This window comes from Rhineura floridana, chromosome 5, assembly GCF_030035675.1.
Source record: "Rhineura floridana isolate rRhiFlo1 chromosome 5, rRhiFlo1.hap2, whole genome shotgun sequence".
NCBI classification, from domain to species: Eukaryota; Metazoa; Chordata; class Lepidosauria; order Squamata; family Rhineuridae; genus Rhineura; species Rhineura floridana.
The window spans coordinates 103,058,764-103,073,709 of NC_084484.1; the positions used below are offsets into that span (position 1 = coordinate 103,058,764).

At 37.2% G+C, this 14,946-nt stretch overlaps 1 protein-coding gene across 1 annotated transcript; it reads left to right on the plus strand.

Moving 5' to 3' along the window:
- Positions 1–1,715: 1,715 nt before the first annotated feature.
- MIS18A (MIS18 kinetochore protein A) lies at positions 1,716–10,675 on the plus strand. Its single transcript, XM_061627826.1, has 5 exons — positions 1,716–2,029; positions 2,767–2,833; positions 5,606–5,728; positions 8,498–8,591; positions 9,736–10,675. The coding sequence occupies exons 1-5, from the start codon at positions 1,834–1,836 to the stop codon at positions 9,814–9,816; spliced, it is 561 nt and encodes a 186-aa protein (XP_061483810.1). The 5' UTR covers positions 1,716–1,833; the 3' UTR covers positions 9,817–10,675.
- Positions 10,676–14,946: the final 4,271 nt, after the last annotated feature.

Here is a 14,946-nt window from a genome sequence, read left to right on the forward strand (position 1 = left end):
AGGTATTGCCCAACTGTGGATTTTGGAGTTTTTAATCTTTCATAAATTTACCTTGTAGTTCTTTCAGAACTCGCTAGCATGTAACCTGATTCTAAGCAGGTTCAGTCAGAAGCAAATCCCATTGCACTAGACAGAAAGCGGCCATGGGGCAAAAAGCCTCATAGACAGGGTTACAAAATTGCCCAGTGAGCCTGGTTTTACTGAGATTCTAGCCATGCTAACCAGTGCCTGCTTAGCCCATTAGGTGGCCTGGATTCCCAGCTTTCATTTTAAAAAAGCAAGTATCTAGCCCTTGTAGATCCAGAGATACACAGCAAAATGCCCATTTTGTGAGAAACCTGCCTATTCTCGCCTTCCATTGTTCTTAGCCAATGAGGGTCACCACAGCTGTCCTGGGAAAATCAAGAATTTTAGTCTGCCTGCCTGCTACATATGCAGAATCTAACAGTTTAGAAAACTGCACATGCACACTTGATCAACACATGCAGCTCCATCCCTTATCCATAGAGTTTCTGGTTGAGTCAGGAAGGAGAAGCAGCCTTCATCTCAGTTGCCTCTGTCTCAGGGTATGTGTCTTAAATGGTGAATGCAATGGGTGAATGCCTGCCATCATGGAAGATGGAATAAAGGTGTATGAATCCACCAAATGCTCCCTCCCCTGAATAAATACAAGATATAAAAGCGCAAACGTCTATGTAGAAAAGGCTGCAGGTATTAGTATTTGCATTTTTCCGCCCTGCCCCACCCTGTTAAATGGTGCTTATATATATTCAATGTAATGGGGTGTGTAACCTTTCCCTGCTTAAGAAAAATAGGAATGGCTTCCCCCCCCCCATACCAATAGGAATGGAACAGCTGGCTTAATACTAGCACAGCTTGCCAGGTCTCTGCAATTCACTACATTTTTTTATTTTATTTTTTTAAAAAGGTTCCAGCACTCAAACCTCCATCAAGTTCCAGCCTTTATCATAGAAGGCTGTGTTTTCCCTCTCTGGTAGTTGAGAATCAGTATACTAAAGACACTTCTCACATGTTCAGACACTATTCTCTTTAGATAAGATGATTGACTGAATTGATAATATTGAAATCTTTATTTGCATAACAAGTTGTCGTGGTGTGCTCATTTCACATTTCCTAACCGTTGGTACCAGGCCACCTCTGGGTCACAATATTGCTTTTAACTGATGCTTTGCTGGCTTTTTGTTTTATGCAGGATTTCTGTACTGCTGCATTGATTTCTTTTGTGTTTGTTTCTATTGTGTGTTTTATTATGTTTTATATTGTCTATTTTTATTGCTTTTATTATGTTTATAAGCTGCCCTGAGCTCTGTTTTTAACAGTGCAAGGACAGGATATAAATCTTCTTAATAAATAAATATTCCACAGTGATGGAAATTAGAGTCTAGGCTTTTAAGGCTGAAAATGTTGTGGGGTTTTTTAAGTGCTCACATCCTCCTCCACGTTTTGGTGGTAATTGCTAGACACAAAAACAAAACAACTGGACAATGCAATCATTACTATACTTAATTAACAAATTAGTCTGCCCTGATTTGTGGAAGTGGAATGTGGCAAAACTACTCATAGAAGATCCAGAGCTCAGCTGTTTCCCAAGCGTTGCTGTGGTGAACCTGCCTGACCCATGCTCTTCGGAATCACTGAGAGCTACAGCGCACGCGCACAGAATCTCTTGCGCGCCGCGGTCACCTCTACCCCTTCCCCTTGCAAAGGAGAAAGAGAGACTCTGTTTGTGTGCTAGAGCGTCACAGAGTCGCATTTATTATTTCCGGTATGGGCGCGGAGGGAAGGGGCGCGGCGCGGGCGGCTTGAAAAAGAATGGCGGCGCTCCCCGTAGAAGACAGCTCATTGTCCGGGGTGGTGTCTCCTGGCAGTCCGGGGCTCGGAGACCAGGAAAACCTGGCGTCGGAGGAGCTGCCCATGGTGTTTTTGTGTGCTGGGTGTAAACGTCCTGTAGGAGACACGCTCAGCTGGGAGACCAACGACGAAGACACCAACTGCATCCTGCTAAAGAGTGAGCGAAAAGGCGCCCGCCCGTAACTACCTTGAAACACTGTGCTCGCCCTCTCCACGCTTCTTTTTCTGGCGCGCTCTGTTGTGCTTCCTTCCTCTGTGTGTGTGCCCGTGTGTGTGTAAATATTGTGAGTTTCCAGTCGCTCGTTCTTCTGTCGCCCCGTAGTAACTAGCACTAAGTGCATTGTATTTTTTTTTTGGTATTGCACTTCTTGTGCTATACGGGACTTTGTTTATAAATTCATAGGCAACCCTATGACTGAAGTTACCTGGGCGACTTACTGCGAATTAAAATCAATAAAGTTGCAATAAAATACAGTGCAGTCCTGTACATGTCTATGTAGAAAGAAAACCCATTATTGTCAGCGGTGCTTACTCCCAGGTAAACGTGTATAAGATTGCAGCCTAAGGTAGTTCAAGGTCCTCACTACTAGTGGTTATGATGTATACAATGCTTTTAATTTGAAAAGCAGCTTGCAATCTGTTGAAAATGTCATCTTGGAGGAGGTCACTCTTATATCTTTAAGGCATCATGTCTAGATTACATAGGCATACTGTGAGTATTTCTGGCCAGAAGTCTGTGCCAAGCCACTACAATGCCTTCCAATTCTGTGTTGGCACTTAATAGCATAATGGGGCTTGGAGTATTTATGGTTTTTACCTATTTTGTGGCATTAAATTTGCCACCTTGCTAATGATGATAACTTTTCTACTTTCCTTATATCTTTTCAATTTCAGGTGTTACACTCAATGTTTCAGTGGACAAGGAGCAAAAACTTTCAAGCCGAGCAGGTGAATATGGCTGGTAAGTATTGTTATTATTATTATCTTTATTTATACCCCGCCCTTTTTCCAAACAGGAACTCAAGGCGGCTTCCAGATAAAAAGTACACATAATTAAGAACATACAAAAATCTGCCTTAAAATATAATTAAAGTATTGAAATATTAAAACCATTTAACAGCATTTAAAATACTGCAGACTCAGTTTAAATAGGCATGCAGATAAAACAATGACAGTGCAGTAGTGAAAATCCCAAAGTGAAAGCTAGATCCATCTCAGAGAAGAGCTTCATGTTGGGGGGGGGGGGTTGAAAGTTGAAACAAAGGTTTGATTTAAAAATAACCACATGGGCTAATGGGAACCATGTTTGGACTCCTGTTTAGTAGCCAGGGGAGTAGGACGCCACTGTAGAGCATTAAAAAAAGTTTTTTTAAAAGAAGTCTGTTTTAAATCTACTACTGAGTCTTTGGAAAAGGCTGGGATATATATCTTAATGTCTGGGTATTTTCATTATTTTAGTTACAATTCTGAGGAAGTGTGTGTGCATACATAATAAAAACTCATAGTTTTTTATTATGTTAAATAGTCTTTAGTGCTTTCAAAAACTTTGTAAAGAAATATACACTATTGTGTTGTCATATCTTAAAACATTTACAAGTGTTCCAAGAAAATTAATTTCCATGTAGAAATTTGAATCTGTTTGAATACAACATTTAAACTACATTGTTTGTGCTTATTGGTATTTTCAAATACTTTGGGTTATGGGGGGAATAGTTTATGACATTTATACAGCTGCAAAATTAATGTAGGATAGATATCACGTAAACTTATTAAATCAGATGCTGGTATAGGGTAGCTAATCTTTTTAGGCTGAGGGCCCTTTGATTCATGGGCAGCCCTCTGGGGACTGCATGTCTGTGGGTATGGACAAAGTGAGAACTGCAGTTCTCAAGGCTGACTTCCAAATTACAAGCCAATATACCTGTTTATCTCAGTATCCCACTGATGGGAGCAGTTTATATATATATATATATATATATATATATATATATATATATATATATATATATATATATATATATATATATATATATATATATATTATATATATATATATACACCCTAAATGGACAAATCTTGAGGGGGTCACAAGAAACCTTTTGGTATCATGGCATCACATCAGGAGGCCCATGGGAGCAGTCAATAATTTTTTAGAAAATCTTTAACATTTTCATTAAAAAAATACAAATGGGGGCATGCTCTTACAGGCCACAGAAAACCTTTGCAGGGACAGATAACGGCCATAGGTTACCTTATGTAGGGCACTGGTGTTTTTTTTTTTCAAAAAACCACCTTCTATATACACATGAGTCATGCATGGGAGGGCTCTGGATTACCAGGAATAGCTGGGCATGTTGTAGTGAATCTGATAAGGTTAGAGTGGAGGGAAATAAATGAGAAGCAACTCTGTTCTCCATTTGTAATAAGAGGTGATTTGTATCTGCAGTCACTAAGAATAAAATTTGGTTCAAATTTGCTGCCCATCACTCTGAAAATCCCCCTTGTTTCAGTGTGGTTACATGAATGTGGTACATGGAAATTTGCAACCTTTTGCCGTGTCATTGTTGTCATGTGCCTTCAAGTTAATTACGACTTACGGCAACCCTATGAATCAGCAACCTCCAACAGCATCTGTCATGAACCACCCTGTTCAGATCTTGTAAGTTGAGGTCTGTGGCTTCCTTTATGGAATCAATCCATCTCTTGTTTAGCCTTCCTTTTATTCTACTTCCTTCCATTTTTCTAGTGAATCATGTTTTCTCATTATGTGTCCAAAGTATGATAATGCCAGTTTCATCACTTTAGCTTCTAGTGATAGTTCTGGTTTAATTTGTTCTAACACCCAATTATTTGTCTTTTTCGTGTCCATCATATGCACATAGCTCTCCTCTAACACCCCATTTCAAATGAGTTGATTTTTCTCTTAATCTGCTTTTTCACTATCCATCTTTCACATCCATACATAGAGATCGGGAATACCATGGTCTTAATGATCCTGACTTTGGTGTTCAGTGATAAATCTTTGCATTTGAGCACCTTTTTTAGTTCTCTCATAGCTGCCCTCCCTAGTCGTCTTCTGATTTCTTGACTATTGTCTCCCTTTTGGTTAATGACTGTGCCAAGGTATTGATAATCCTTGACAAGTTCAATGTCCTCGTTGTCAACTTTAAAGTTTTTTTTTTAAGTGCCCATACCTATAGTACTGGGGAAACACAATTGTTGGCTGCATATTGCATGCAGACACAGAACTGCATACAGCACACCTACAACACTTATTTTATAAATAAATAATTTACTGGTTCAGCAGGCCTTTGAATTGGGTCATGTAAGTCTTTGGGAAGGACTGTTTTTTAAAACTGACAGCCAGGCTAGTGCCATAATTAGAGTACCTATCAAGGACTGGGGAGACCTAATTAAAATTCCCACTCAGCCATAAATATCACTGAGTGATTTTGCAGCTAACTGACAGAGCAACCTGCCTCAGGATTGTAGTGAAGATAAATAGGGTGGGGAGGAAATCCTGGTATGCTGCCAGAAGCTCCTTGGAAGGAAGACAGGATAAATAAATTCTGTATAAAATGTATAGAAACAATATCTTTTTCTCCCCTTAATTACTTGATGCCATTTGTTTAATTTGTACTGGAAGTGGTGGTGTGTTCCAAACTACAACATGAACATGTTAGAGTAGCGTTGCATGTTTTCTAAGTAAGTTTTTTAATATTTTGCTTTATAGCATGCTTGAAACCTTGTTTTGCTCTGGATGCAACATGACCCTTGGAAGTATTTACAGATGCACCCCGAGACATCTTGATTACAAACGAGATTTGTTTTGCTTAAATGTTGACTCTCTTGAAAGGTAAGCGACGCAATAAGTCTGATTATATTTGGTCATACTCCTAAAACTGAACAATTCCCTCAATACTCCAGGGTACTTCTCTTGTCCAAGTTAAAGGTGTGTTTTTGTTTGGGGGGGGAGCATTATCTATACTTTCTTCCTTTCTTTATGTTTATGGAACATTATTCTGTTAGGAGAAGCAACACTATTACTTTTCCTCCATGGAGGAGAAAATGCTGTATCAAAACTGGGCCCTCATTCTTGCTTGCATTTAGCAAGGAAGCAATGAGGAGAACATCTCTCTCTTCACCCCCTCTCCAATCTTTTATCTATTGTTCTGTGCAAGAACACACCCATTGAAATAGCCCTCATCTCCAGAGAAGAGAATTTAAAGATCTATCCATTGACACTAACTAGTAAGTAACATTTTCTAATGGACAAATAATAGTGTGTGAAATAAATCCATTGCAGCCATTTAGAATTCCTTAAATGTGTGCTAGGTAACTAATCTGGTTGAAGCTGAAGTTCTTCATGCTAGTAAACAGATGGAGGATTTGATCTAGCTGTAACTCATAATCTGCATTGTTCAAAATTCAAGGATTATACAAATTAATATAAGCATGTTAAGGGAAGGGAGCACAGTCATAAGTATTGCATTGCATCATTAAGTTTTATTAGTGTTTTCAAGAACTGTCACAATTTTGTTCAATTGGTACTAACTTTAGGTATAGCGCTTGCAAAATTTTAAAGTTCTAATTGCTGTCGATTTTGCTTTATTTAATGCATTGTTATCTTTTAGGATAAAACCTTCCCAAAGCAGCTAAGAAAAATCAATAAAATACATATATCAAAGTATTAAAACCAGGAGCAGTAAATTAACAAAACATGAATCCAGCATAAAACTATCAAATACCAAGCAGAACAAAAATGTTTTAAAATCTTTTTTAAAACAATCTATGAAGGGTCCATACATGTTTCCTGGGGGAGGGAGTTCCAAAGATAGAGAGCTGCCACTAAAAATAACTGGTCCCTGATTAAGGATGGGGAAGAATTTTGCCCAAATCGCACTTGGGACAGGATTTTTTGAAAATCCCCCCCCCCCCCCCGCTTTGCGAACTGATTCCGAATGCTTTGTAGTTTCCGAGTTTTTTTTCCTGAAACCAATTTTTTTAAAAAAATTCTTTTTGTCAAATATCATTGTATTCCCTATTTACAGTTAATACTACAGAGAAGCCTCTCTAGTATTAACCTCCTAAATGCTATACTTTCTAATTCCCCATCTCATCCTCAACAGTTTTATGTTAGCAAAGCCCTCCCCACCCCCCACATGGTGTCGGAGAAAGCAAGAGATCACTGTATCTCTTCTCTGTAACATCAGAGCACATTCCGACAAATTCTTGGTGAGCCCTTGCGGCCTCATATAAAATTCTGCTTTAGTAACGTGCCTCAGGCATCAAATGTGACCTTGGAAATCTGTTCAACAGTCCTATTTACATTTTCTGGCCAAGTACACCCTTCTAATTTTTGCTGTTCCTTCTAACTGCTAGAGGAGCTCAGTTGTCTCTTCACAGGCTCCGGCAGTGACATAGGGACACGCTGACAGCCTCTACTCATTGCTGTAGCAATGAGGCATGGCTCAGACCCTTTATGCAGCTGCAGTATCTCTGTTATACTTAGGCACCCAAAGAGATGTGCAATAAACAGATCTATACAACACAAACTTTGAGTTCCTATTAGAGCCCCTTGTATATCGGGCAAGAGAAGAATGAAGGTTTAGCGAATTCAGTGCTGCTCTAGTTTCTCTTTTTATTCCAAGTGATGCTATCCAACTGGTAGAAGTTAAAGCAACCTTTCAACTGGTCGTTTCATGTTAGCAAAGTAAATTAATTAATTTAATTGCTGATTGTGGCCTTGATTTGTATATTGTATTTTATATTGTTGTACGTCGCCTAGAGTGTCCGTTAGTTCGGACAGATAGGCGACTAACAAATAAAATTTTATTTTATTATTATTATTAAATGCAGACTCTCACTTCTTGTTATTTCTGTTCCCCCATCCCTTAATGTTGGTGAATCTAGGCTTCTCTGTTAATTTCTGTTATGTTAACCCCTTAAATGTTCTTCCGCCTTGTTCATACACACTTAAAGCAGAAGAAAGCAGTAGTTAGTGGAAATAAACAAAGATGGGATGGAACTAAATTGTAGTACAAGGGCATGTGAGTGAATCGGGACCAGCAAGCGGACTTCAGCTCTATCCCTGATATCCACCAATCTGGTGGTTCTCAAAAGTGGACCAGAGAGCAATGCCACTGATCTCAGGGGTTGGGCAGGTCCATAGAGCTGCAGGCTTCAGAAGATTAAGAAAGATGCCCTTTCTCTTTCTCCCCCTCCTGCAATCTGTTCCTTGTGCATCCTGCAAGGCTTCTGTTCTGAGCTGGTGAGGCTAAAGAGGAGCACTTCTGTTTGGGTTTGGGGATATACCAGAACATTTTGTTGCAGCTCTTGGTTGTCATATATCTTATTTGGAATTCATCACCTGCCTTCTATACATAGCCCTATAATCTGAGGTGGAGATTCACCCAGGTAACCTGGCAGACTCTACTTATAGTGCATACTCTCAAGACCTACAACAAAATAGCGGGATAGGACCAGCCAACCAGTAAACAATAAGTGCATTTTAGTTATTGTGTATTACACATATGATCACTGTTACTGGTAAATGATTCTTCAGTTAATAAATGTTCAAATGTCTGTTGACTGTAATGCTACTTCTAATTGTCCAATGTCCAAGTTATACCCTAGGGTCCTCAGAACAAAAGGCTGAAACTGATGAGGAGCCTCTCACCCTTGAAAGTCGAGCTAGTTTGGAAGAGTCCCTAGGAAGGGTAAGATTTTGTGTTTCACGTTTTGCTTTTTTCAGATGAGAAGGATTGTGTGGTGATAGCTCCTTCTTAAAACTGCTCTTATTTGTCAAGAAGTAAGGTAATCATGTCAATGAAACTGGTTAGAAAAGAGAAGCATGTCTCTTTGATACTCTACAGTATATACTCTTACATGAGAAGATAATGTCCAAGTCCAAAAATATTTATTGTACTAGCCAAAGGCCATGACAAATACCTTAAAATACATTAGAATGTAAAAACGTGAAATATAAAACATACAGAGATATATAAAATATACAAAGTACAAGTTGTTATGACCTATATTATAAAAATTTCAGACTTAGCGTTGGCTAGCACAATTTAAAGATCAGAATCTCCCCAGCAGTTTATTGCTATTTTATCTAGTTCTTTCTTTCTAATCTTTTTTGCAGCAAGAGCAAAAAGAGCCACTTTGTGAGTCACATAGCTGTTAGTATCACTCAGGAGATATTGTACTAATTCTACTAAGGTATTCCTGCTTTCCTGAGACAACAGAGGTTTCAGGAATCTCTCTCTTGGGTGTCCATAAAGTGGGGCACATTAGCATGTAATGAACAATGTCCTCCATCTGAGCTTGGTCACAGATACACAGTCTATTTTCGAATGGCACCTTTTGGTAGTGTCTGTCCAATGCTGCAGTTGGCATAACTTAGAAACGTAGTTCCATAAAAACATTTCTTAGGGGAGACTGGCATTAATTTTGTCAAGTAACTGGCTCTAGTGTTCTGTTTTCACAGAAGTGAACCATGGAGAGAATCTGGAGGTCTTAGTTAATTGCATTAATGACCATTTATATAACACAACAGGAGCTTCAGATAGTGTCTGCATGCAATTGCTAAGCAATCCATACAGCACTGGCTGGAGGTCATTGTGTAAATACAGCTCCAAACAGGCAGTTAATGCTGTGTTCCTCTGACAATGTCAGTTATCTCTAACACTTGGGTGGGAAGAGACATCCATTTCTCTCTTCTCTGATCCTACTGATGACATCTTTAGCAAGCAGGACAAGCAACAGGTATATTGGCTTGTAATTTATTTGTAGGCCCATGAATTTGGAACACATTTCTTATAAACAAACAGCTAATGTAAGTTTTTTTCTACTTAACAGGCAGAAACAATTTTGAAAGCATTGGAGCAACGGTTATCTGTAGTCGAATCAAGTTTTGCATCTCTTCACAGCATTGACTGAAAAATACATTTATGAAGAATATTATTTAAGCTTGGTATTAGTCTTGGAAGTTTGTTGAATCACTGCAAGAATTGTCTGGTTAAAAACAAACATTTCCCACTCTCCTGAAAGTTGAAAATACAGACTTCTGAGGAAGGAAAATACTTATGGGTGGCTAGAGATTCTTTGGAAATTCTTTTCACAAAACACTCTTTTTTACAATTAATCTTTTTTAACTCAAACTTTCTTAATGACTGAAATGCAAATCTTGTAATCAGTATTCTTACCTTTTTTGGTTTTATGTTTTGATTTATATTCCTTGTATGATTTTTGAGATTGCTTTGGCAGCTTAGAGACAAGTATAGCTGACCTACTTCTTTTGGAGAAGATGTCATCAGTAGTGTGTTGGCTGTTTGATAGATCCATAGAATAGTGCTTGAACCTTCCAATTAGAGTAGCAGCTATTTAGACTTCTGTCAGGTGGAGATACTGATATAATGTGCAAAGTATTGGCTAAGCCTACATCTGTGGAGTTTGTTAGCTTGGGTTGAACTTGTTTAAAGGATTTTATTGTGAATTCTATATCCTTTTCTCTACTATCAAAATTCAAGAATAAGGTTTAAATCTGTCAAGAAATGCTAGCAGTAGCCTGATGAGAAATTCTGAACTTAAAAAAGTAATACTTGGACTACATTAAGTCTTTTTGTAAATAAAATAATAAGAAAATGTTATAGAACTTGACCTCGGTTTTGGAACTGCATTGTGTACAAATTATTTAGAAAGGATTGTTTCCTGGTATCTTAAGTGTTAAGTAGTGATGTACGTGTTCAATAAAAAAGTATTCTACAGCTGAACTTGAATTTCAGTTGGTTTCAGAAAAGTGTTGTATTGCAAGTCTTTGTACTTATTCTTAATCACCTCATCCTCCAAAATGAAGCTTCATGCCATTTGCCAAACTTGAATGTCTTTCATATTCCAAATAACCTAGGTGGCATTAGTCATCACAGATCTTTCATTATGCTGTAGCACATTCTGTTCACATCTAATTGGGGCACATCATGCTGTTTCATTCTTATTTTCCTTTTCTTTAAAAAAAAAATTAAACAGCCACCATTCATTAAGAAAAGGCTTTTACAAAATAGATACTTATATATAGTAATTCTAGCTGTAATGAAGCTGGAAGCTCAAGCAAATACTACATTTTCTTCCCACATTATTTTGGTAGGATATCTTTCTTGGCAGCTTGAATAAAACTGAAGATAACCAACCCAATTAAGTTAAGTATGCAGAAGGAAGGTTTCCTGTCCTTTCTCTCACCTTTTAGAATAGATAAAGGTATATATGAATACGATTTTAAAATATAGACGAATTGGATAAAAATCCATATTTTTCAAATGCGTCACTCATAGACACAAAGCGCAGTATATTTTTCTGTATATCCCTGTTGAAGCAAATGCATGAAATGGAAACCCACACTTTAAAAATGTTCTCTTGGCAATCACAAGGGCTTGCAAAATCCACTTTTGTTACTTAAACTTCATACTTGGAAGGGTAAACACCCACTGTCCATTACGCAATGGTCTGAGGACCTTATTGCCCTTGCTACATTTGAACATATTTTTTAGAAAAGCCAGTCTAGTGTGGATACCTATTTGGGCATCTGGAGGGCTTATATTGAATTATATACTTAATTCTAGATGGAATAACTGATGGCTGTTATATTGTCAATATGAACTGACAGTGATTATTGTTGGGGTTTCTACATTTTTTTTTCTTGGTTAAATTTACACCTATTGAAAAATATAAAAATGATTGCAATTAGATTCTTCTGTGACTGCTAAAACATGTGATACTGTTTGATTTTGTTGTTTATTTCCCCAAAGTGGAATGGCTGGAATTTTAAATTGTAAGCCATATGGAGTACTGTTATAGGATGGCCCATAAAGAAATGAAGTAGCACACAAGTGTGTTAAATAACAAATTCCCCATGGATAGTACCTTCATGTCTCCAGTAGTGGTGCATTATCTAACACTCTCAAGTAATATTAGCTCCCTTCATGTTCAATTGGGCTGTGCTTTTGCTCCACTCCTGCTGCTGCAGGCCCTGTTCCTGATATCCGGGCATTAGGCATGAAGATCTGCAAGAGAGAGGCTATGTACATTGATATTGGGGGGGTGTCTATTGATACTTTTTAAATTGTACCTTCCATACATTAACGCCACAAATACCAATTATGAGAAATCTGATAAACCAGCAATAGATTGTGATAAGGAGAGTGGGATGAAAGGAGGACTGACTGGGCTTAGAAAGGACCTACCACCTAAAACCTTTGACACTCCACAAAAGGTAGCATTTGTGTTCTTAAAAGCAGCATTCTGATTTATGAGGTTACTTCTCATTTTCCTGACACGGTTCCTATGATTGGTTCCTATGATCCTACCATGAAGCTGTGAAACTGCCAAGGAAGGCCCTTTTCACTTTCATGCTGAGAGGAGCCACATCCCATTAAATTTGTGCCTGCCAGTTGAAGGCGCAGGAGCAATCTTGCTTAGACCCTTGCAGCAGCTATTTAACTTTAACTGCAATTAACATAACATATAGCTTGTCGCTTAACGTGGGCATTGTAATTGAATACCCTTCTCAGTAAAATACATATACTTAAACATTTTTTGTGTTTCAAGTGCTGATGTATATGGTGATTTAGAATCATTGAGATTGTAGAGTAACAATGTTTAAACTGCATCCCAGCCATCACTTCTAAACAGAAATCTCAGGAAAGTTTAACTTAAGTGAAAAGTTTTTTTTTTAAAGTGCTCCATCTGGGACTCTTTTTTGAAAAAGCATCTGTTGTGTTTGTGTTCATGTAATATGCTCCAAGCAGCATCCCTGTTTGAGAGAGAGTGTGAAGTAACCTGTCTTCATCTACCCATCTGCCTGCCCCGATATTTTAAAAAAATCTTTGGAGCCAAGATTGGTATTTCTAGATGAGACATTTAAATTATAGACGAGACTTGTATTTTGATTGGCCCATTTTCCATCTAAATCGCTCTCAAAAGCTAAATTGAATAGTTCTAAAAGGTTTTTTTTTGCATTTAATTGTTTTTGTTTTATGTTTTAATTAAAATGGCTTTTTACAAGTGATTATAAAAAGCAAATGTCATATTATGGGATGCAATCACATTGGCAGGTTATGGAATGAGGTACTGTTTTACACATTCTAAAATGAGTTCACACTAACTGCAGTTTTTCAACAGTGTCACACATCTGCTTGTTAGAGCATTGAGAAAGAATGTAGAATAATTTGTAAGCAAGTACAAAGTTCCAATTGTCTCAACTGAGTAGGGCACAAATTGATTAGGGCACTGTCTCTTTGAGAAGAGATGAATAAGATGGTCCACTGCTCCTTTAATCATGTGAATTCATTTAAATGTTTGTGAATTTAAAATTCCCTTTTTTTTTACAATAATTTTTATTCAAATTTTCATAAAACATACAAAACAAAATCATAAAACATTCAAAGACAAAAAACAAAACAAAACAACAAAAATGATTAAACAAAAAAATAAAATGTTGACTTCCCATTTGTCACAGATCAAATCAGTTATAGGTCTACAATATATAACAATCCTGTCTCTTAAATTATATTATTAGAAAATCACTTTCCTCCAGTAGTTATCTTAATTAATCATCAAATCTCATAAACATTACTTTATTCTTTCCACAAAAAGTCAAAGAGAGGTTTCAATTCTTTAAGAAATATATCTATCAATTTTTCTCCAAATAAACATGTCGATTAATCCATCTTGTTAATAATAATAATAATCTTATTGTCATAACCATAGTCCAAATAAACATATAGATTAATCCATCTCATCAAAATCTGTTAGGTCCAATAATTTCAATAGCCATTATTCCATTATCCATATTAATTCCATCTTCCATCTTCAATAGTCCCGTTAAGTCCAGTAATTTCAGTGTCCAATCTTCCATTATCAGTATTCCATAATAATCTTGCTGTCATAGCCATAGTCATATAATAAGAGTCTGATGGGAATTTCCTCTATCCCAAATATTTTCTTGCCATCAATTCTGAATAAGTTGCTGAAATATTGTTGTAAAGTCATATCTGTGTTCTTCTTTTTTACAGAATGCACTGGCTCATCTCTTGAGAGTTTTTCCATTGTCACATGGCTGCAGTTAATTCCATAGATTTTCTCTATATCAAGCTCCATCACATCATTCCAGTCCAGAAGATTATCCAAGCCATTGATAACTTTATCTCTAATATCTTCATTAATTTCTTCAGAGATAACGTTAAATTCCAAACAGTAGATTTTATTTCTAATATCCATAAACTCCAGATCTTTTTCCAATTCCACATTTGTTCCAATCTCCAGGGCTTGTATCTTCCCTTTATTTTTTCTTTTCTCATCTCTGATCTCATTCTCCTCTCTCACAGGATCCCCTATTTCTTTAAGCTCCTGCGTCATTTTGCTCAGTTCAATTTTCAGCTCCTTACTGCCCTGTCGCAGGGTTTGTTTCGTTATCTCAATCTCATCCATTATTTTCTGAAACATAATTACTTCCAGATTCTCAGCCACTTTCTTGATTGCCATTTTTAAAACCACGAAAACAAAACAAAACAAAAATAAAGAAGAACCACTTCTTATTTCAGCAACAATTGGGTTAATATTCCAGGCTTGATGACATCACAGTATAAACAGAGCAGCCTGCCTTATCTCTCTATGTTCAAGAATATAAAACAAATTTAGTTCCCAGCATCAAAACAGTTAGTGGCGTCGTGAAGAAGCAGATTCGTCAAAATAAAATAGACCAAAAAGAGAATAGTCCCAGACAATATAATGTTCCTCGGAATAGAAATCCCTCTTCTGTTTATATCTTTAGAATGCACTTCCAGGACAGCTTTTTGCAATAGAAACAGAGATAAGCTGTTAATTTCGTGAATAACAGAGAAGAGTTATAGCTCACCCAGAAGTTCTTTAAAGCTGATTCATTTGACAAATCTCTTTTTGCTGCAACAATTTAAACCAAGTAAAAAAAATAATAGAAAGAAGGGTGCTTGCCTGTTAGTCCGTTTTCTCTTTGAAGAAAAGATAAACGTATCGGATTAATCAGATAGAGCTTGTTCG